The sequence below is a fragment of the Podarcis filfolensis genome (genome assembly GCF_964270895.1).
Source record: "Podarcis filfolensis genome assembly, chromosome: 4".
Taxonomy (NCBI): domain Eukaryota; kingdom Metazoa; phylum Chordata; class Lepidosauria; order Squamata; family Lacertidae; genus Podarcis; species Podarcis filfolensis.
Window position 1 is genome coordinate 98,538,167 of NC_139607.1, and position 23,548 is coordinate 98,561,714.

At 43.8% G+C, this 23,548-nt stretch overlaps 1 protein-coding gene and 2 long non-coding RNA genes across 3 annotated transcripts in view; 2 read left to right on the plus strand and 1 right to left on the minus strand.

Moving 5' to 3' along the window:
• Positions 1-23,548, minus strand: part of LOC310761005 — an 87,442-nt gene that overhangs the window by 43,620 nt on the left and 20,274 nt on the right. The window lies entirely within an intron of this gene.
• Positions 4,154-20,394, plus strand: LOC310761026. The gene is made up of 2 exons (XR_014547198.1): positions 4,154-5,369; positions 19,891-20,394. It is a non-coding gene; the product is annotated as an uncharacterized lncRNA (long non-coding RNA).
• Positions 7,885-18,213, plus strand: LOC310760810 (uncharacterized protein). Its single transcript, XM_083609988.1, has 5 exons — positions 7,885-7,948; positions 11,497-11,578; positions 11,841-11,923; positions 12,856-12,982; positions 15,776-18,213. Exons 2-5 carry the CDS (start codon positions 11,518-11,520, stop codon positions 17,368-17,370), a joined length of 1,866 nt encoding a protein of 621 aa, XP_083466114.1. The 5' UTR covers positions 7,885-7,948; positions 11,497-11,517; the 3' UTR covers positions 17,371-18,213.

Sequence of the window (23,548 nt, forward strand, 5' to 3'; positions counted from 1 at the left end):
TTCCCCCCCCCTCCTGCCTTCGGGGGGGGGAGTTCTTTGCTTTGGTGGTGGATTTCTTAATTCCCACAAGTTTCCTCTCAAGCAGTTACAGCTAGAGTGCCTTTCGCTTTGATCTTGCTACAGAACGGAAAGCAGACTTCCTTTTTAGTGCTTATCCGTCTCGGTGCCCAATTTCTTTATTTTAGAGTCCAATTATACTTTAACAGTCAATCCTACTCACGGATGGTTGTTCTTTTAATCCAATTTCACGGGAAGAAGTCAGCGCTCTCCGCTAATGGCGACGCGGCTTCGCTTCGCAGGCTGGGTGAAAACGACTCTCAGCACCGCTCCAAAACCCCTCCGCTGCTCCGCAGCCTTTAAAAAGGCTATTTCGCAGCGTCGGGGGGGCGCAAAGGTGCCCGCCGAGTCTCCTGTTCACAGGCAACGCGCCTGTGATTTTTAAGGGTCCCCGCTTCGCCGTAGCTGACAGGACCCGAACCCGCGAAGCAGATCTCTCCCGGAGCTCCGGTTGAGATCCGCCATTAAGCGCCGGCGCTAACCGGAAGTCGTTCCCTTCTCCTTGTGCCCTCCATCTTTCCCAACATCAGGGTCTTTTCCAGGGAGTCTTCTCTTCTCATGAGGTGGCCAAAGTATTGGAGCCTCAGCTTCACGATCTGTCCTTCCAGTGAGCACTCAGGGCTGATTTCCTTAAGAATGGATAGGTTTGATCTTCTTGCAGTCCATGGGACTCTCAAAAGTCTCCTCCAGCACCATAATTCAAAAGCATCAATTCTTCGGCGATCAGCCTTCTTTATGGTGATGCGTTTTACATTCCCATTAATGACGCATATTCTGCCCACACCTTTTGCTGCCATGCAGCCCCAGATCATCACACTATCTGCGTGTTTCACGGTCGGTGTAATGCAAGTAGGATGTAAATCTCTGATTCTTCTTGCATATTTCATGCCATCAATACCAAGCAAGGAGATTTGGGTCTCAATGCTCCAAATAACACTGTCCCATTGTTCCGCTGTCCAGTTAACATGGGTTTAATCATTTCAAGCTTTGCTTGAGAGATAACAATGGCTTTTTCCTTAGAATTCTAGCCTTTAGATGAGTCCTAGCTCTCAACTTCACAGTACATTGCTCCATGTCATCTTGTATACATCCATATGATTTTCTTCTGTCATGTAGGGACAGTCTCTCCATTCTTTGATCGTTATCTGCCTTTGTGCACTTTTTCCTGCCTTTACCAGTCTGATTTTATAGTGATTGAGTCTCCTTATACCTCTTCAAAAATATAGAAAGGCCATCTTTGGTTAAGTTTTTCCCATCTTTCATCTAATTTCTTCATAGCGGTAGCCTTGTTCACTTAATGCTACAATTTTACATCTCTTTCTGGGTGACCAGTCAACTTTTTGTGCCATTTCTATAATTTTATAATGTTTTACAACCTAAGCAAATTGTGCTTCCTTTCTCTGGTTACTTGGCTATAACATTTGCTAGAATACGGATAATTAAATGAACTTTGTTGAATTGCATTCTTGATTAAATTATCTTCCCATTGATATATAACTTTATGATATTACTCCAAAAGAAGTGGTGTTATGAGCCATCAAACCTCTGAAATACACTTTTTTCCAAAAAGCTTCCATAATTTTGACCACTACTGTATATCAAACAAAGCAACATTCAACAACACATCACAATCTCATAATTAATATGTTGGTTAATGACAAACAGCACAGGTAATGAACACACACCCTTCAGTTTTTCTCCATTTGTTCCTGAGGCTCTAACCCCTTTTTGTCTCCATTGCAGATTGTGATGAAACGGAAATAGAGAACAAAGGTGACCATGACGAAATCCCTAGAGAGGACAAGCCACGTAAAAATTTGGAGTGTGGAGAAATGTGTAGTCAGAGCTCCCATTCCACTTCCCATCAACAAAATCTCATTGGAAAGAAACTCTATCAGTGCATGGAATGTGGAAAAAGCTTCAGTCACAGCTCCAAACTCACTACCCATCAAAGAATTCATACAGGGGAGAAACCCTATCAGTGTGTGGAATGTGGAAAGAGCTTCAGTCAGAACTACCATCTCACTTCCCATCAAAGAATTCATACAGGGGAGAAACCCTATCAGTGTGTGGAATGTGGAAAGAGCTTCAGAATCAGCCACGATCTCACTTCCCATAAGAGAATTCATACAGAAGAGAATCCCTATCAGTGCGTAGTATGTGGAAAGAGCTTGAAGAATAACTCCAATCTCACTTCCCATCAGAGAATTCATACAGGGGAGAAACCCTATCAGTGTGTAGAATGTGGAAAGAGCTTCAGTCAGAACTCCGATCTCACTTCCCATAAGCGAATTCATACAGGGGAAAAACCCTATCAGTGTGTGGAATGTGGAAAGAGCTTCAGTCAGAGCACCCATCTCACTTCCCATCAAAGAATTCATACAGGGGAAAAACCCTATCAGTGTGTGGAATGTGGAAAGAGCTTCACTGATAGCTCCGATCTCACTTCCCATAAGCGAATTCATACAGGGGAGAAACCCTATCAGTGTGTGGAATGTGGAAAGAGCTTCAGTCACAGCCACAGTCTCACTTCACATCAAAGAATGCATACAGGGGAGAAACCATATTAATGTGTGGAATGTGGAAAGAGCTTCAGTCACAGTCAGAATCTGACTTCCCATTATCGAATTCATACAGGGGAGAAACCTTATCAGTGTGAGGAATGTGGAAAGAGCTTCAGTCAGAGCTCTGATCTCACTTCCCATAAGCGAATTCATACAGGGGAGAAACCCTATCAGTGTGTGGAATGTGGAAAGAGCTTCACTCATAGCTCCTCTCTCACTTCCCATCAAAGAATTCATACAGGGGAGAAACCCTATCAGTGTGTGAAATGTGAAAAGAGCTTCAGGAAGAGCTCCGATCTCACTTCCCATCAAAGAATTCATACAGGAGCGAAACCCTATCAGTGTGTGGAATGTGGAAAGAGCTTCAGTAACAGCCACAGTCTCACTTCCCATAAGCGAATTCATACAGGGGAGAAACCATATCAGTGCGTGGAATGTGGAAAGAGCTTCAGTCACAGTCAGAATCTCACTTCCCATCAAAGAATCCATACAAAGGTTGAAAAAACCATTATACAGATTTAGGAGCCAGGCAAATCCACACTTTTTAACCAGGCCTTTGGCTGATTGACATTTAATGCCCTTTTAAAATGTGGTGTTTTGTGTGTTTTTTTGGTGTTTTTTATGTTGTAACCATCCTTAGACCTGTGGGTGTAGGGAATAGCTGCCAACTTTCTGCACCACCTAGAGTACCCACAGAATTGTGGCTTCTACTGGCAACACACATAGGAGAACAAATGAAAGACAAACACAAGGGGCAGGGAAAAACCTGGAAAGGGCCATACCAAATAGACATCCGGTGTGAAGAGGTCACTTTCCCCACTGCTGAACAATGCCACAGATAGAGGATTTGAAATGCTAGAAGTGTTCTCGTGGGCAAGGGGAGCTGCTGGGAAATTGAACTACGGGCTCAAAATATTACTTTTTCAAAAAGTTGCTGCCATTATAGGCATTACAGGCAAAAAGATGGAAAAAACTGCGACCAGGGCCATGGGCTAAGCTGGGTGATTGACAGTGGGGCCAGTCACCACCTCATGCCATCGCCATCTAGTGTTTTTTTGTGGAACTGCAAGGCTGTGAAAACTGGAAGAAGTGTATCACTTGCAGATGGTTCCAAGCGCTAAGTCTGGCTCTGTTTATTGTTCCTTTTTACAGGCGGAGATTGAGGCCTATGTCATTCCAGAGATGCAGTGCTGTTTGCTTTCTGTTTCCTCTCTTGTCCATGATGGATTCAAAGTGTGTTTTGAAAATAATGTTTATTCCATTTCCAGAGGTGGGTGACAACTGGTCAGTGTTGAGTGCAAAGACAGGCTGTTTGTGCTAGAAACGCCTACTGCAGGTAAAGGTCCCACTGAGGATGCACAAGCACAGTGTGCTAAGGTTCCCATCCATGATGGGTGCCATCATGGCATTTGGCACCAGAGAATGTCATATGTCAACTGGGGTACATGAAGAAGGTTCCAGGGTGCACTGAAGGGTGCAAGATGAAGGCATGTGACAAATACCTGGAATGCAGGGCCTTCAAGAAAGCTCTTATCCTAGGTCTGACAGGGTAACCACAAAACCTTTTCAGCTAGTCCTTGCAGACCTTTGGGGCCCTATGCCAGTTGCCAGTCTGGGCGGGGCCAAATTTGTGTTATCTCTGGTGGATGATTATTCCAGAAATGGGTGGATTTTCTCTCTGAAGCACAAGGGAGAGGCCGCTGCTTTGGTGAAAGACGGGATAATGGCAGTAGATCTACAGATCTCACTGCAGGTCAAGAGCTTTCAATCAGATTGCGGTGGAGAGTTCACCAGGTCTGTGTTGCAGAACTTCTGCCAGAAAGGCATACGCCACAGGTTGACTAGCAAATTCTCCTCAGGAGAATGGAGTTGCAGAATGCAGGGAGAGAACGCTGCAGGAGGCAACCGAAGCCATGCTCTTTGACACAGGGTTGCCCCAGCAGTTTTGGGTGGAAGCGTGGAAATCTGTGTCCTTCACTCGGAACCTTTCTTACAGTTCTGTAGTAGGGGTCACGTCCTATTTTCTGCTGCACGGCAAGAAGCCCAATGTGCATTTCTTCTTTTCCTACAATCCCTAACAATAATGCTTCAGGCTTTTTTACAAAAGTTAATTGGAACATTTTCTTCAACTCATTGCATATCATTTCCCAGAATTTTTTTATTTTATTACAATCCCACCACATATGGTAAAAAGTCCCTTTTTCTTACATTTCCAACATATCTTTGAGCTGGTTTTATACATTCTTCCTATCTGCACTGGTGATATATAGTGTCTATACATCATTTTCATGTAATTTTCTTTCAGCAAAGAGCAGTCTTTAAATTTTAAATCAGTTTTCCACAATCTTCCCTAATCTTCAAACATTAAATTATGACCTACATCTTGTGCCCATTTAATCATGACTGATTTCACCTCTTCATCTTTTGTTTCCCATTCTAGCAGAATACTATATGCACTTTTCAGCAACTTCCCTTTCCCTTCTACGACTTCCTTTTGAAATCTAGATGTCGTGTAGCTAAATCCTTTCTTATTGTCTTCTTTGTATGTTTCATGTAGTTGCCGATAGTGTAACCAACTCTGAAAGTGGTCTATTTCCTTGTAATCTCTTCGTTTGCATTTTCCTTCTTGATCCTTTAACAAGTCAGCATACGTAAGCCACTTTCCTTTCTATCCAAGTGGTTTGAGCAGTAAAGCTTCATGTGGTGAAAGCCACCAAGGGGTCTTCTGTTCTAACCTATCTTTATACAGTAGTACCTCGGGTTACATACGCTTCAGGTTACACACTCTGCTAACCCAGAAATAGTGCTTCAGGTTAAGAACTTTTTCTTCAGGATGAGAACAGAAATGGTGCGGTGGCAGCAGGAGGCCCCATTAGCTAAAGTGGTGCTTCAGGTTAAGAACAGTTTCAGGTTAAGAACGGACCTCCGGAATGAATTAAGTACTTAACCTGGGGTACCAGTGTATCTCTACCATATGCTCATTAGTGATTTCCTAATTATATGGTTATAAAAACTTTTTTTATATACCTTCCCTTTCCTATGCCATAAATATCCGTGGAAACCCCCCCCCCCATAAACCTGATAATTTATTTCTGCCATTTTTTGAAACATTTTGAAAAATCTTTCACAATTACTGGGACTGATTGAAAGAGGAATAGCATTTTTGGCAGAACATTCATTTTAACCACTTAAATTGATCTAATCTAAATACTGGACTACACAATAGCCCAATCTATTTGAAAGCTTAAAATGCATGAGAATCCTCCATAGGGCTGTAGGTAATAAGACACTATACATTGAACATAAAAGCAATTATACACAAAAATTGGGTGTCCCCCCCCTTTGTGGAAATAACATACTGTCAGACACATGTTAGCATTCCTACACAATATCACACAATACACCATATACTAATTAAATATCAGTTGCATATCTTGAGGCAATTGTGATCTTTTACATATCTTCAATCCTGGGGCACAGAGTCTTGATGTTTAAAAGGTGAGAGAAAAAAAAATTTTTCCTTCCAGTAGCACCTTAAAGACCAACTAAGTTAGTTCTTGGTATGAGCTTTCGTGTGCATGCACACTTCTTCAGATACACTGAAACAGAAGTTGCCAGATCCTTCTATATAGTGAGAAGGTGGGGAGGGGTATTACTCAGAAGGGTGGTGGGAATGGGTGGTTGGCAGATAGCTGTGATGTGTTTTTAGATGAGTTATTTGTGGGGCATAGGACTTCGTTCATCCCCCCCCAAAAAATATAGTCTGGCCCCCTACATGGTCTGAGGGACGGTGGACTGGCCCATGGCTGAAAAAAGGTTGCTGACCCCTGCCCCAGGCTAACAAGGTGGCCAATATCCGGTTCCATTCCACCCTTTAAAAATCTAAATATCAAAACAGATCCCAGCTTTCAGAGCATGTAAACCACATGAGTGGAAATACCGCTGCTCCATGCACAAAAATAGGACTATACTTCCTTCTCCCACCTTTAAAGTAAACCTCTACGTAACGAAACCGAATTGATCCAAGTCTGCCTTCCTCCACCAACCTCAACTTTGCCCTTCAAGCCAAAAGACAACACTTCCCCATCCCCAGGCAAAACCCCCTGGCCTTCCATTGGTAGAGCCGCCACCATGCCTGTGGCGTTTACCTCAGTGCAGTGCGGGGACTGACTGAGCTGACGGTGACATGCTTTCAGCCTCAGACACTTGGCGGGTTCTGAAATGGCCGTGGAGGACATAGTTTGAGGACCCCTGGTCTACACTGACTGGGACATTCTGCATGCCAAGCAGATGCTCTAGGGCTCCCCATATTTCACTAGCCTTTCAACATTATGCTATTAGCAACCGTGGAGATTCCACCTGCCTCTTTTGAAAGGAGAAAACTCACCTGATCAATTTAATCAATTAATAATAATAATGATAATATATTTATACCCCACCCATCTGGCTGGATTTCCCCAGCCACTCTGGGCAGCTTCCAACAAAATATCAAAATACAATAGTCCATCCAATATTAAAAGCTTCCCTAAACATAATAACAGCAACCATCCATTTTCAGTCCATTGAATTAGCAATTAAGCATTTATGGAAAGGGAAATGGCATACTTTTGTATATTAGCATAAAAGCATGCATAAGAAAGTATTACTCATTTATGATGAGAATAGGGTTTATTTCTTTTGAACCTCGCTTGGTTCCTCCTTGGCAGCCAGTGCAATTGTTTCAGCAGGGCTAGAACTCAGGACCCGCTGCCTTGAGGGACATCTAAGAGCAGATGGGCAGGGAAAGGTCTCCCTTGGGAGGTGGTGGACTCTCCTTCCTTGGAGGTTTCTAAGCAGAGATCGGGCGGCCATCTGCCATGGATGCTTTAACTGAGATTCCTGCATTGCTGGGGGTTGGACTAGATGACCCTGGGATCCCATCCTATCTCTCCACTCCAGAATTCAAGGAGGAGCTTCCTTGCCTCCTGCAAAGCCCCTTTCCCTGCAAGCTCTTCCTCTGGTTTCTGGCCAAGGGAGGGAGATGCTCAGAGTCCAGCCAAGAGCCTCACCCCCAAAAGGATATCTGGGCATTGGCATAGCCAGGGGGGCAGCTGCCCCCTTAATCCATTAAAAATAATAGAAATCTGAGGTTCTGCCAAGCGAGAGAGGGCTGAGCTGGAGGGACTCGGCTTGGCAAGGGTTAAAGGGAAGTGAGCTGCCTTCCTAGAGAGGCCAGGAAGCAAGAAAGGGCCAGGTCCTCCAGAGCCAAGGCCCCTCCCTCCCCAGTCCTTTCCTTGCTTTGGGGTCTCTCCTGCAAGGGCTGCCTCGCTGTCCCCTCCTGGGATCTGGTGAGTCTCCTCTCTCTCCCCCAGAGGGTGCAGTGGGGAGAGGGGGGGTCCCAGGGCTGCAGCAGGGGAGGATGCCTGGGGGGCCTGATCAGGGAGGGGCCAGGTCTGCCACGCTCTCCTTCCTGGAGATCAGAGGATCCCAAACTCATTTGGCCCTCCGCACCCCCTTTCGGAAAAAAATATCCCTTCTTTAAACAAAGGAGTCCCTGGCACTTTAACTCTGTGTGACATCGCTCAGCCTCATTGCACAACAGAGGAAACATGTGCAAATGGTTTTCCAAAGCTGGACGAGGAGGTGGACTAGCCCCCCCCCAAAGAAAACCGCATGTGGAGGGAGGGAGGAAGGAAAGGTGGGAGAGAAAGGCGAGGAATAAAGAGAGGGATCCCAGCCCATATTCTGGCTGCTGCATTACGGACCAGTTTCCCAGTCGTCTCCAAGGGCAGCTCCCCACGGAGGCCACTGCAGCAATCCCCTCGCACCCAGAGCATGGCATCCCAGGACCACATCCTCTCTGTCCCAAAGGGATTGTTGCTGGCAAAGCAGCCGGAAATGGGCGCTGCTACTCACCGACCGTCCAGGGACCTTGGCATCAATGGCTGTGTGTTTGTTAAGCTATCAGAATAATAATAATAAAGTAATAATAAAGTACCTGCCTAAATTTCAAGGGAGATGTTTTTGGCCCTCCCCACTTGGCCCTTAGGGGGTTGGTCAGATACATACCTGTCCCTCAGAGCAAAAAAAGGGACCCCACCCCAGGAGTCTGTCTGAAGAGCGGCAGAGAGTCCCAGGGCAAGAAAAGGAGACAGAAGCAGGGGAGTGGGGGTGGGGAGCAACTCCTGAGGACCCCCACTATTTTTCTTTTTTTTTATATAATTTTTTATTAATTTTCCAACTTAAATTAAAACACAATACAACTAACAATACACAGACAAACAAACATATAAACACGTATAGTTTCATAACCTCTTTTTCTTAAACCTTATTTCAACGACTTCCCCATACCTCCCTTTTCTGCATCCCTATTTTAAACTTTTTCAGCAACCCCTAGTTCCAATTACTTATAATTCACTTTCTTTAATCCTTTTTCTCTTACCCAATTATTTATCACTGCAATTTTGTTTCACATTACCCATGACATTTTAGCACTCATTAATTTTACAACAGTTCTTAAGATAAACTTTAAATTTCTTCCAATCTTCTTCCACCGTCTCTTTCCCTTGGTCGCGGATTCTGCCAGTCATCTCGGCCAGTCCCATATAGTCTATCACCTTCGTCTGCCACTCTTCCAGCGTGGGTAGTTCTTATGTCTTCCAATACTTAGCTAAAAGAACTCTTGCTGCTGTTGTAGCATACATAAAGAACGTCCTATCTTTCCTTGACACCAATTGGCCCACCATGCCCAGGAGAAAGGCCTCTGGTTTCTTCACAAATGTGCATTTAAGCACCTTTTTCATTTCATTATAAATCATTTCCCAGAAGACCTTAATCCTTGGGCACGTCCACCAAAGGTGGTAAAAGGTACCTTCAGTTTCATTACATTTCCAGCATTTATTATTAGGCAAGTGATAAATTTTTGCAAGCTTGACTGGAGTCATGTACCACCTATAAATCATTTTCATAATATTCTCTCTTAAGGCATTACATGCCGTAAACTTTATACCGGTGGTCCATAACTGTTCCCAGTCAGCAAACATAATGTCATAACCAATATCTTGTGCCCATTTAATCATAACTGATTTAACCGTCTCGTCCTGTGTATTCCATTTCAACAACAAGTTGTACATTCTTGACAGATTCTTAGTATTGGGTTCTAACAATTCTGTTTCTAATTTTGACCTCTCCACCTGGAAGCCAATTTTCCTGTCCTGTTTAAACACTTCATTTATCTGGTAATAGTGAAGCCAGTCTCTTACTTTAGACTTCAATTTCTCATAACTCTGTAGTTTCACTTTTCCCTCCTCCTGTTCTATGATTTCCCAATATTTTGGCCATTTAGATTCCATATTGAGCGTTTTCACTTCCTTAGCTTCCATTGGTGACAGCCACCTAGGGGTTTTATTTTCCAACAAATCTTTATACCGAATCCAAACATTATATAGTGCTTTCCTAACAATATGGTTTTTGAATCCTTGATGAATTTTAACCTTGTCATACCATATATATGCATGCCAACCAAACCTATTATTGAACCCTTCAAGATCCAAAATGTCTGTGTTCTCAAGAAGTAGCCAGTTTTTCAGCCAGCAAAAAGCCGCTGATTCATAATACAGTTTTAAGTCTGGCAGGGCAAACCCCCCTCTTTCTTTTGCATCAGTTAATATCTTAAATTTTATTCTGGGCTTTTTGCCCTGCCAGACAAATCTAGATATATCTTTCTGCCACCTCTTGAAGCAGTCCATTTTATCCACAATCTGCAATGTTTGGAACAAAAACAGCATTCTCGGCAAAACATTCATCTTAATAACAGCAATTCGACCTAACAAGGAAAGTCTCAAATTTGACCATATTTCTAAATCTTTCTTAACTTCTGTCCAGCACAAGCATCCATTTTTCACAAGATACAAACGATTCCCTTGTCTGTCTGTTCTGACTTCATGCATTGACTGGAAGGCAGCAGAAACCAGGTTGATTAACATCCCAGAAATCCCTTCAGTTGCCTCCACATTTTGCATTGCTAGAAGGCTAGAGACGTATTTCTTCTCCTCTTCCTCCACTTTCTTCTCAAAAGATAGCTCATGGTCTGGGATGCAGTGCAGTCCAGCCCTGGGTCCCAGCAAGACTCATCCATGCTTGCTCAAAGAACCAACCCCCCCTCCCGTTCTACAATTCTGTAACAGAACAATGTATTTGGTTTGTAGGATTTCCTAGAGCTTTTCATTACGACAGACAGAACTTGTCAGAAGACCAAAGGGTTCCTTCTGATCTCTCAGAGGCTTCCTGAGAGCACAAATGGATGAGCAAGATTCAGCTGGCCCTGGAACAGGAAGAGGCCATGCCAGCCAAACTGGGAGCAGTGGGAGATTCTGGGAAAACCCAGTGCAGAAGATCCTGGGGGAGGAGGACACCCTCCGCTCAGAGGTGCAGAGCCAGCAGTTGAGGCAGTTCTGCTGCCAGGAGGCCAAAGGACCCCGAAAGGTTTGCAGTCAACTCTACCACTTTTGCCACCAGTGGCTGAAGCCAGAAAGGCACACGAAAGCTAAGATGCTGGACCTGGTGATCTTGGAGCAGTTCCTGGCTGTGCTTCCCCCGGAGATGGAGAGCTGGGTGAGGGAATGCGGAGCGGAGACCAGTTCCCAGGCGGTGGCCCTGGCCGAAGGTTTCCTCCTGAGTCAGGCAGAGGAGAGAAAGCAGGTGAGAGAGATTTTCCTCTGGATACTCCCAAGGGGCTCCAAACAGGACAAAGAACATCCCATAATGGTCTGCTGATGGCCCATCCGTTTTGTGGGAAAGCATCTATGGAATGACATCTCACACCCTTCAAGTCTTTTTCATTCTCTGTCTAATATTTCTCACCATTCTCTGTTTTGAATCCTTGTTTCTTTTTCAGGGACAGGATCTCTTTGCAGAAATGGACTTGGATTCCTGTGAGGCAGAGAGGCCTCCGTTGGTCACCAGAGAGAGGCCACTGGGTAAGGAGGAAGGTGGTTTTTCTCAGTTTGATCTCATTCTGTTGGTTTTCCAAGTCATCTGAGGGTTCTTTTCATCTTGTTTTGGGGGGAGACAGTTGGGAAGAAAGGTCCAGAGGAGGGGAGATGTATTTCAGCACAACTAACATATGAAATGGGCACAAACGTCCAAATGCTCTCAGTAGGTAAGGCTTTCTCAAAGGCCCATCTGCAGTTAGAGATGCCCTGTTTCACCTGTGTCCTGTTTATGTTTTTTCTCTTGCAGGTGACAGAAGGATGCCGGCAAGACCTCCTGATCTGTCTTTTCATGGGGGCAGAAGGGAAGCAGCAGCTGTGGAACCAGATCAGGTCAGGGGAAGCTGCCTTGTGGCGACAGAGGCTGAGGGATGGAGCAATGTCATGGACTGGTTGGGCACAGAGGAATGGTGGGAGGATACAGCTGGGGAACCAGGAAGGGAAGATGGCTGAGAGCCCAAGAAGTGGAGGTAGAAGAAGGATGGGTGGTCAGAGGGGGAAGAGGGAGAAGCCTGGGAAGAGGAGGTGTCAGAAGCTGAAGGGCGAACAGGGCTTAGTGAGCTGGGAGACTCTGTGGCAGAATGCAGTGCAGAATCAGTGGCAGAAGAGGAAGGAGGCGAGTGGAAGAGGAAGGTCGGGAGGCAGAGGTGAGTTAGGATAAGGAAGAGCCACTGGTGGCTCCCTCTCCTTTTGCCAGAAGCCACCCTCCCTGCTTGTCTCTCAGAGCCAGCAGATCCCGTACATTGCAGAAATCTCTGCTAGATCATCCAAGACAGTTGGCCATCCAAGACAAGCTTATCTTATTTCTGTATTGATCTTTGAATGCTAAAATAGTCTTCTAAGCACTGGACAAATGAGAACAAATAGTGGCCTGGATTCACCGAACCAGCCCCATCCGCTACAACAAGGGGCCGGCCCCTCATTCCTTCCCCTCTCAATGACCCCCTTGGATTTGGCTCTAGGGCATTGGGAGGGAACTCTGCAGAACAGCTCAGGAGGAGAGGAGAAAGTGGATCCTTCCATTGGGAAAACTGGAATGCTTTCATAGGCAGAATGTCTTGGACAACACAAGGTGGAGTACCACCTATTTGCACAAAGATAAACACCCATAATTAAAATGCAGACTAAAATAAGCATTCATATTTAAAATGTGCAGTAAAGCAATCCTATTGAAACAACACCGCATTGGAAGGAAACAACAGAGCATTGTGTAGCAGATCATATTTCTGCTGTCTCAGAGGAAGACATTTCCCTTTTTCTTTTAGGCTCCAGTGTGCTTTGAAGACGTTGCTGTTCGTTTCACGGACGAGGAGTGGGCGTTGCTGGATCCTGACCAAAGAACTCTGCATAAGGACGTCATGGAGGAGAATTGTGGGATCGTAGCCTCTCTTGGTAAGGCTCCTGTGGGATCGTCATATTTGCCTGGAAATTCAAAAAATACCTCTATGGGCCCAACCTCATTTATTTTCACGAAGCTCAACAGCGCCTCCATAACACCCCCACAATAAACAGTAAATTACAGTTTTTTCTTTGAACAATTTCCTCCAATGATTCCTTTTTCTACCACAATAGGACTGGTCTGAACTTCACAGGCCATCTAAAATGTCAGCTTCATAATTTTTAGGAAAGATAAGTAGCTTCAGGTTTTCTGTTTCTGTTTTTGCTCCTGTCAGTCTTGGGTTGACCAAAGAGATGATTGGCAGTGAAGCTTAGGTGCTGCCAGCAAGAAAAGAAGCAGGCCTAGGGAGAGGAGAGTTAGCAGCGGAAGGCAGAGAGGAGGGGGAGAGGAACTGTCATCTGAGCTCTGAACAAAGGGGAGAAGAAAAAGAGAGACAGAGTGACAGACAGCTGTGTGAGAGCTACAGGAGTGAGTCAGACGCTGGAATGCAGGAAGCATTCTCTGCCAAATTTAAAGATACTGGAAGAGAGGGGGGGGCTTCCGTGCTGGGGAAGGGGGAGGAGCTCAGCCCGGGCAACTTCATCTTGTGGGAAGGACGGTGAGTAGAGGAGCTCTGTCCAAGTTTGTTGTTTTACCAATAAATCTGAAATTAGCCAGAGTTGTCTCACAAGCCATAACAAGGACTGACAATGGAGATGGAGGGGATGCCATGACTGGGCCAAACAAAATCCATCCCAGAGAAGAGCTAGGCTTATGGAATCTCAGGTAGTAGTAGCAGTGATGAGGATGAGGATGATAGCAATAGTAATACAGTGGTACCTCGGTTTACAAACTTAATCTTTTCCTGAACAGAACTGTTCTTAAATCGAGGTACCACTGTAGTAATAATAATAATAATTTTTATTTCTACCCTGCCCATCTGGCTGGGTTGCCCCAGCTACTCTGGGCGGCTTCCAACACATATATAATCATGAAACATAAAAAACAATAATCTGATTCCATATAAAAAGAACATTAACTTTAAAATGAACAACTTCTACTAGTGGCCAAACTTGTGGAAATCTTTTGTGAAAAGTGTATTTCTGAGGTTTGATGTCTCATAACACCACTTTTGTGTGGAGTAATACCATAAAAGCAGTACCATAAAAGCAGTACCATAAAAGCAGTGGAAAGATAATTTAGTGAAGAATGTAATGCAATGACTTTTATGAAGGAGTATTTATTAGAACAGCAGTCATAAAGAAAAAATGTGAAACCTTTGGTAACCATTGGTAACCTTTAGCTTTCATTACGGCCTTACAAAGCCTTCCTTTGAAGTGAACCAAGTTTTTAGTTCTGCAGCTGTAATAATGGGAAACCAAGACTGAATTATTGCCTCTGTTAATTGGGCTTTATTGCCGGGTTGCCTTTGATTAACAAGTTTCTTATTCGGCCCCATAGATTTCCAATTGGGTTAAAGTTTGAGCTATTCCCAGGCCATTCCGGCAGTGGAATAGGATTATCTTGAAAGCACCATTTGCACACAGCAGCAACATGACATGGAGCTGAGTCCTGTTGAAATAGATAGATAAATAAATAAATAGATAAATAAATAAATAAATATTTATAAATATATATATAAATGCTTCAATATCTGCGAAAAGATCAGCTGCAGAACGCTTCAGTTTGGGCTAAAGTATTTCATTTATGTATTTGGGGGCATTTACTTTCCCATTAATGACGCAAATTCCACCCACACCTTTTGCTGCCATACAACCCCAGATCACCACGCTATCTGGGTGTTTCACGGTCAGTGTAAGGCAAGTAGGATGTAAATCTTCTCTGAATCTTCTCCTCGCGTATTTCATGCCATCACAATCAAGCAAAGAGATTTGGGTCTCATCGCTCGAAATAATACTGTCACATTGTTCCACCGTGCAGTTAACATGGGTTTAGTCTTTCAACTTTGCTTGAGAGATAACAATGACTTTTTCCTTAGAATTCTAGCCTTTAGATGAGTCCTTGCAATCAACTTCACATTACATTGCACCATGTCATCTTGTATACACCCAGATGATATTCTTCTGTCATGTAGGGACAGTCTCTCCATTCTTCGATCATCACTTGCCTTTGTGCACCTTTTCCTGCCTTTACCAGTCTGATTTTATAGTGACTGAGTCTCCTTATACCTCTCCCAAAATATAGAAAGGAAGCTTTGGTTATGTTTTCCCCAATCTCACTTCTAATTTCTTCATAACTGTTGCCTTGTTCACTTAATAGTACAATTTTACATCGCTTTCTGGGTGACCAGTCAACTCTTTGTGCCATTTCTATATTTTTATTATGTCTTACAATGTCACTAAATGAAAGAACAATAACAACCCAACCAACTTGATAGCAATCACATAACAAACTGACAAAAGTCAACCTAAGCAAGTTGTGCTTCGTTTTTCTGATTATTTGGCTATAACGTTTGATAGAATACGGATAATTAAACAAACTTTGTTGAATTGCATTCTTGATAAAATTATATTTCCCTTGATATATAATGTTATAATATTACTCCAAAAGACGCAGAGTTTTGAGCCATCAAACCTCTGAAATACACTTTAATCCAAAAGGCTTCCACAATTTTGACCATTACTGTATATCAAACAAAGCAAGATTCAACAAATCTCCAGAAACTCATAATAAATATGTTGGTTAATGACAAACAACACAGGTAGTAAACACCCCCCCCCCCAAACTCCCTTCAGTTCTTCTCCATTTGTTCCTGAGGCTCTAATCTCTTTTTGTTTCCATTGCAGATTGTGATGAATCGGAAATCGAGAACAAAGGTGACCACGAAAAAATCCCCAGAGAGGAGAAGCCACGCAAAAATTTGGAGGGTGGAGAAAGCTGCAGTCAGAGCTCCCATTCCACTTCCCATCAACAAAATCTCATTGGAAAGAAACTCTATCAGTGCATGGAATTTGGAAAGAGCTTCAGTCAGAGCTCCTCTCTCACTTCCCATCAAAGAATTCATACAGGGGAGAAACCCTATCAGTGTGTGGAATGTGGAAAGAGCTTCAGTCAGAGCTCCGATCTCACTTCCCATAAGCGAATTCATACAGGGGAGAAACCCTATCAGTGTGTGGAATGTGGAAAGAGCTTCACTGATAGCTCCAATCTCACTTGCCATCAAAGAATTCATACAGGGGAGAAACCCTATCAGTGTGTGGAATGTGGAAAGAGCTTCAGGAAGAGCTCCTCTCTCACTTCCCATCGAAGAATTCATACAGGGGAGAAACCCTATCAGTGTGTGGAATGTGGAAAGAGCTTCAGTCAGAGCTCCGATCTCACTTCCCATAAGCGAATTCATACAGGGGAGAAACCCTATCAGTGTGTGGAATGTGGAAAGAGCTTCACTGAGGGCTCCAGTCTCACTAAGCATCAGAGAATTCATACAGGGGAGAAACCCTATCAGTGTGTGGAATGTGGAAAGAGCTTCACTGATAGCTCCAATCTCACTTGCCATCAAAGAATTCATACAGGGGAGAAACCCTATCAGTGTGTGGAATGTGGAAAGAGCTTCAGGAAGAGCTCCTCTCTCACTTCCCATCGAAGAATTCATACAGGGGCGAAACCATATCAGTGTGTGGAATGTGGAAAAAGCTTCAGTCACAGCCACAGTCTTACTTCACATCAAAGAATTCATACAGGAGAGAAACCATATCAATGTGTGGAATGTGGAAAGAGCTTCAGTCACAGTCAGAATCTCACTTCCCATCAAATAATTCATATAGGGGAGAAACCCTATCAGTGTGAGGAATGTGGAAAGAGCTTCAGGAAGAGCTCCCATCTCACTTCCCATCAAAGCGTTCATACAGGGGAGAAACCCTATCAGTGTGTGGAATGTGGAAAGAGCTTCAGTCAGAGCTCCTCTCTCACTTCCCATCAAAGAATTCATACAGGGGAGAAACCCTATCAGTGCGTGGAATGTGGAAAGAGCTTCAGGAAGAGCTGCGATCTCACTCGCCATCAAAGAATTCATACAGGCGAGAAACCCCATGAGTGTGTGGAATGTGGAAAGAGCTTCACTCAGAGCTCCAGTCTCGCTAAGCATCAGAGAATTCATACAGGGGAGAAACCCTATCAGTGTGTGAAATGTGGAAAGAACTTCAGTCAGAGCTCCCATCTCACTTCCCATCAAAGAATTCATACAGGGGCAAAACCCTATCAGTGTGTGGAATGTGGAAAGAGCTTCAGTAAGAGCCGCAGTCTCACTTCACATCAAAGAATTCATACAGGGGAGGAACCATATCAGTGTGTGGAATGTGGAAAGAGCTTCAGTCACAGGCAGAATCTCACTTCCCATCAAAGAATCCATACAAAGGTTGGAAAAACCATTATACAGATTTAGGAGCCAGGCAAATCCACACTTTTTAACCAGGCCTTTGGCTGATTGACATTTAATGCCCTTTTAAAATGTGGTGTTTTGTGTGTTTTTTTGGTGTTTTTTATGTTGTAACCATCCTTAGACCTGTGGGTGTAGGGAATAGCTGCCAACTTTCTGCACCACCTAGAGTACCCACAGAATTGTGGCTTCTACTGGCAACACACATAGGAGAACAAATGAAAGACAAACACAAGGGGCAGGAAAAAACCTGGAAAGGGCCATACCAAATGGACCTCCGGTGTGAAGAGGTCACTTTTCCCACTCCTGAACCATGCCACAGGTAGAGGATTTGAAATGCTAGAAGTGTTCTTCGGGGCAAAGGGAGCTGCTGGGAAATTGAACTACGGGCTCTAAATATTACTTTTTTAAAAAGTTGCTGCCATTATAGGCATTACAGGTAGAAAGCTGGAGGGAGAGTAGGCCCAGGCTGTGCTGCACCCAAGAATGGGGGTGAAGGGAGAAGGGAGAAGTGAAGAAACAGTGAAAGCTTTTTCTTCCCGACGTTTCCGGTGCGGCTCTGACTTCCACCTGGTCCGGAATTGTCCAGTAGAGGGACAGGATGTCTCCAAGGCCGTTTTCTGTGGCAACCAGATAACAGGAGCTGCCAAGTGTGGGAAGCCTCGCAAAAGTCCCAAGGGAAGTGGCAGAGACATGTCGTCACAGCATCATTTGGCTGCTGCTATGGCAACAGTGAAAAACTGCAACCAGGGCCACGGGCTGAGCTGGGTGATTGACGGTGGGGCCAGTCACCATCTCATGCCATCGCCATCTAGTGATTCTTTGTGGAACTGCAAGGCTGTGAAAACTGGAAGATTGCAGATGGTTCCAAGCGCCAACTATGTCTGGCTCTGTTTAATGTTCTTTTTTACAGGCAGAGATTTAGGCCTATGTCGTTCCAGAGATGCAGTGCTGTTTGCTTTCTGTTTCCTCTCTTGTCCATGATGGGTTCAAAGTGTGTTTTGAAAATAATGTGTGTTCCTTTTCCAGAGGTGGGTGACAACTGGTCAGTGTTGAGTGCAAAGACAGGCTGTTTGTGCTAGAAATGCCTATTGCAGGTAATGGTCCCACTGAGGATGCACAAGCACAGTGTGGTAACGTTCATTCATGATGGGTGACATCATGGCGTTTGGCACCACAGAATGTCACATATCAACTGGGTGTACGTGAAGAAGGTCCCAGGGTGCACTGAGGGGTGCAAGATGAAGGTATGTGACAAATACCTGGAATGCAGGGCCTTCAAGAAAGCTAAGGTTCAGAGGTGCTCTTATCCTAGGTCTGGCAGGGTAACCACAAAACCTTTTGAGCTAGTCCTTGCATACCTTTGGGGCCCTATGCCAGTTGCCAGTCTGGGCGGGGCCAAATTTGTGCTATCTCTGGTGGATGATTCTTCCAGAAATGGGTGGATTTTCTCTCTGAATCACAAGTGAGAGGCCGCTGCTTTGGTGAAAGACTGGATAACGGCAGTAGAACTACAGTTCTCACTGCGGGTCAGAGCTTTCAATCAGATCGCGTTGGAGAGTTCACCAGGTCTGTGTTGCAGAACTTCTTCTGCCAGAAAGGCATACACCACAGGTTGAATGTAGCAAATTCTCCTCAGGAGAATGGAGTTGCAGAATGCAGGTAGAGAACGCTGCAGGAGGCAACCGAAGCCATGCTCTTTGACACAGGGTTGCCCCAGCAGTTTTGGGTGGAAGCGTGGAAATCTGCGTCCTTCACTCTGAACCTTTCTTACAGTTCTGTAGTAGGGGACACGCCCTATTTTCTGCTGCACGCAAGAAGCCCAAGGTGCATTTCTTCTTCTTTTCCTACAATCCCTAACAATAATGCTTCAGGCTTTTTTACAAAAGTTAATTGGAACATTTTCTTCAACTCATTGTATATCATTTCCCAGAATTTTTTTAATTTTATTACAATCCCACCACATATGGTAAAAAGTCCCTTCTTCCAACATATATTTGAGCCAGTTTTATACATTCTTCCTATCTGCACTGGTGATATATACCATCTATACATCATTTTCATGTAATTTTCTTTCAGCAAAGAGCAGTCTTTAAATTTTAAATCAGTTTTCCACAATCTTCCCCAATCTTCAAACATTAAATAATGACCTATATCTTGTGCCCATTTAATCATGACTGATTTCACTTCTTTATCTTTTGTTTCCCATTCTAGCAGAATACTATATGCACCTTTCAGCAACTTCCCTTTCCCTTCTACGACTTCCTTTTGAAATCTAGATGTCGTGTAGCTAAATCCTTTATTATTCTCTTCTTTGTATATTTCATGTTGTTGCCGATAGCGTAACCAACTGTTAAAGTGGTCTTTTATTTCCTCGTAATCTCTTCGGTTCCATTTTCCTTCTTGATCCTTTAAAAAGTCAGCATACGTAAGCCACTTTCCTTTCTTTTCAAGTGGTTTGAGCAGTAAGGCTTCATGTGGCGAAAGCCACCAAGGGGTCTTCTCTTCTTACATATCTTTATACAGTGGTACCTCGGGTTACATACGCTTCAGGTTACACACTCCGCTAACCCGGAAATAGTGCTTCAGGTTAAGAACTTTGCTTCAGGATAAGAACAGAAATCGGGCTCCTGCGGCGCAGCGGCAGCAGGAGGCCCCATTAGCTAAAGTGGTGCTTCAGGTTGAGAACAGTTTCAGGTTAAGAACAGACCTCCGGAATAAATTAAGTACTTAACCTGGGGTACCACTGTATCTCTCCCATATGCTCATTAGTGATTTCCTAATTTTATGGTTATAAAAACTTTCATGTACCTTCCCTTTCCCATGCCATAAATATGCGTGCCAGCCAAATCTTTTGTCATGTCCTTCCAATTCTAATGCTTCTTGCTTTTCCAACTTCACCCAGTCCCTAATCCATACCAGGCATGCTGCTTCATAATATAATGAAAGATCTCGGAGGGCAAAACCACCTCTGTCCTTTATGTCTGTAAGTACCTTGTGTTTTATCCTTGGTCTTTTGCCCCCCCCCCCCACTAAACTTGCCATTTTTTGAAACATGCATCTTTCAGAATTACTGGGACTGATTGAAAGAGGAATAGCATTTTTGGCAGAACATTCATTTTAACCACTTAAATTCATCTAATCTAAATACTGGACTACACAATAGCCTGATCTATTTGAAAGCTTAAAATGCATGAGAATCCTCCATTGGGGTGTAGGCAATAAGACACTATACATTGAGCATAATAGCAATTATACACAAAAATTGGGTCCCCCTCTTTGCGGAAATAACATACTGTCAGACACATGTTAGCATTCCTACATAATATCACACAATACACCACATACTAATTACCATTTTTCGCTCTATAAGACGCACATTTTCCCCTCCAAAAATTAAGGGGAAGTGTGTGTGCGTCTTATGGAGTGAATGCAGGCTCCTTGGCTTCAACGATAGCAACGCGAAGCCTCCGAAGCGCAGTGGGAGCGCTGCTGCCACGCTCCGGAGGCTTCACGTTGCTTTCACTGAAGCCTGGAGAGCGAGAGGGGTCGGTGCGCACTGTCCTCTCTCGCTCTCCAGGCTTCAAGGATAGCCGCCTGAAGCCTCCGGAGCGTGGCGGGAGCTCCCGCTGCACTCCAGAGGCTTCGGGTTGCCTTCACTGAAGGGTAGGTGCCCCTTCAGCTAAGGTGCAGCGCCCCTTCAGCTAAGCGGGAGGAGAAATGGAAGGGGCTCCATTTCTCCTGCCGCTTCGCTGAAGGGGCGCTGCGCAGAGAGAGGGAGATTTTTCCCCCATGGTCTCCCCCCTCTAAAACAAGGTGCGTCCTATGGTTGGGTGTGTCCTATAGAGCAAAAAATATGGAAAATATCAGTTGCATATCTTGAGGCAATTGTGATCTTTTACATATCTTTTCAATCCTGGGGCACAGAGTCTTGAGGTTTAAAAGATGAGAGAATGTGCTTGCAATTCAACTTTCCCCCCTTTGTCAGCCCCCCCGTCAGTCTATATCCTTTGGAAAGAGTTAGCTGTGGCCACTCTGGTGTCTTTTGTTGTTGTTGTTGTTGCAGGTAATGAATAGTCTTGTGGTGACGAGGTCTGCGTTGACATCTGTAGAAGGGATATCCTGTGGGGGGGGGGGGGCAGGACTTTTGGGACTTAAAGACACAGTTATAAAGGGAAGAGGTAAAAGCCAAAAAGGGGAGAATCTCCTTGAGTTTTCTTGGGAAGCTGCGCACATTTTATTCATTTCGCTATTATTATCTTAGCGAGTTTAGCATTTTATTCATTTCAGTATTATGATCACATTTCTATATACCAGTATTTACTACTGTTATTATATGCTAAAAATACAAAAAAAAGTAAAAATATAAAAAGAAAACAAAAGTAAGAAAGATAGATTACCAGTTAAACATTTTTTCCAGATAAAAAATAATGAGGGAACTTTATTTCACAAATAAAGTAAAATAAAATAAAATAAATGCTATTTATTTTAAAGAAAACCAAAGCTTTCCTATTGGATATTCTAACAATAAGCATACCAAATGAAAATAAAAGAGTGTTTCTTTACACGACAACAGCGGCTAGGATGTTAATAGCAAAATACTGGGAAATGAGTTAATATCAACAAAAGATGAGTGGCAATTAAAGTTGTGCTAGTACCTTGAACTAGCCACAATGCCAGAACTTCCAAGAGACTCAAATCTATTCCCAGTAATAAAAATCCTGCCAGTGATCTACCCATTGTCTTTGCCCAGAGTTCTTGAGCTTTTCTCACTGAGCAGTGACCAGAGTTGTGGATCGACCACTAGATTGTTTAACAAATTAAAATTATATAAACAATTGTGCTTATAATTGTTATGACATATAAAAGTTATGACGTATATAAAAGTTATGACGCTGGAAGATGAGCCCCTCAGGTCGGAAGGCGTCCAACATGCTACTGGGGAAGAGTGGAGGACAAGTACAAGTAGATCCAGAGCTGATGAAGTGGCTGGGCCAAAGCCGAAAGGACGTTCAGTTGCGGATATGCCTGGAAGCGAAAGGAAAGTCCAATGCTGTAAAGAAAAATATCGCATAGGGACCTGGAATGTAAGAACCATGAACCTGGGTAAGTTGGATGTGGTCAAAAATGGGATGGCAAGAATAAATATTGACATCCTGGGCATCAGTGAACTAAAATGGACGGGAATGGGCAAATTCAGTTCGGATGACCATCATATTGAATGGGTGAATTCAGTTCGGATGACCATCATATCTACTACTGTGGGCAAGAAACCCGCAAAAGAAATGGAGTGGCCCTCGTAGTCAACAAAAGAGTGGCAAAAGCAGTACTGGGATGCAATCTCAAAAATGATAGAATGATCTTGATACGAATCCAAGGCAGACCTTTTAACGTAACAGTAATCCAAGTTTATGCACCAACTACTGGTGCTGAAGAAACTGAAATTGACCAATTCTATGAGGACTTACAAGACCTTATAGAAGTGACACCAAAGAAGGATGTTCTTCTCATTATAGGGGATTGGAATGCTAAAGTAGGGAATCAAGAGATAAAAGGAACAACTGGCAAGTTTGGCCTTGGAGAGCAAAATGAAGCAGGGCAAAGGCTAATAGAATTCTGTCAAGAGAACAAGCTGGTCATCACAAACACGCTTTTCCAACAACACAAGAGATGACTCTACACGTGGACATCACCAGATGGGCAGCATCGTAATCAGATTGATTATATTCTCTGCAGCCAAAGATGGAGAAGCTCAATACAGTCAGCAAAAACAAGACCTGGAGCTGACTGTGGCTCAGATCATCAGCTTCTTATAGCAAAATTCAAGCTGAAACTGAAGAAAGTAGGAAAAACCACTGGGCCGGTAAGATACAATCTAAATCAAATCCCTTATGAATACACAGTGGAAGTGAGGAACAGGTTTAAGGATTTAGATTTGCTAGACAGAGTGCCTGAAGAACTATGGATGGAGGCTTGCAACATTATACAGGAGGCAGCAACGAAAACCATGCCAATGAAAAGGAAATGCAAGAAAGCAAAGTGGCTGTCCAATGAGGCCTTACAAATAGCGGGGGAGAGAAGGCAAGCAAAATGCGAGGGAGATAGAGAAAGATACAGGAAATTGAATGCAGATTTCCAAAAAATAGCAAGGAGAGACAAGAAGGCCTACTTAAACGAGCAATGC

What these genes read in the sequence shown, in the direction of transcription:
- LOC310760810 (XM_083609988.1), top strand. Translation starts at nt 11,518, where the DNA reads ATGGACTTGGATTCCTGTGAGGCAGAGAGGCCTCCGTTGGTCACCAGA. An exon ending in CACCAGAGAGAGGCCACTGG is followed by an intron (nt 11,579 to 11,840) that starts GTAAGGAGGAAG and finishes TTTCTCTTGCAG; the next exon opens with GTGACAGAAGGATGCCGGCA. An exon ending in CAGCTGTGGAACCAGATCAG is followed by an intron (nt 11,924 to 12,855) that starts GTCAGGGGAAGC and finishes TTTTTCTTTTAG; the next exon opens with GCTCCAGTGTGCTTTGAAGA.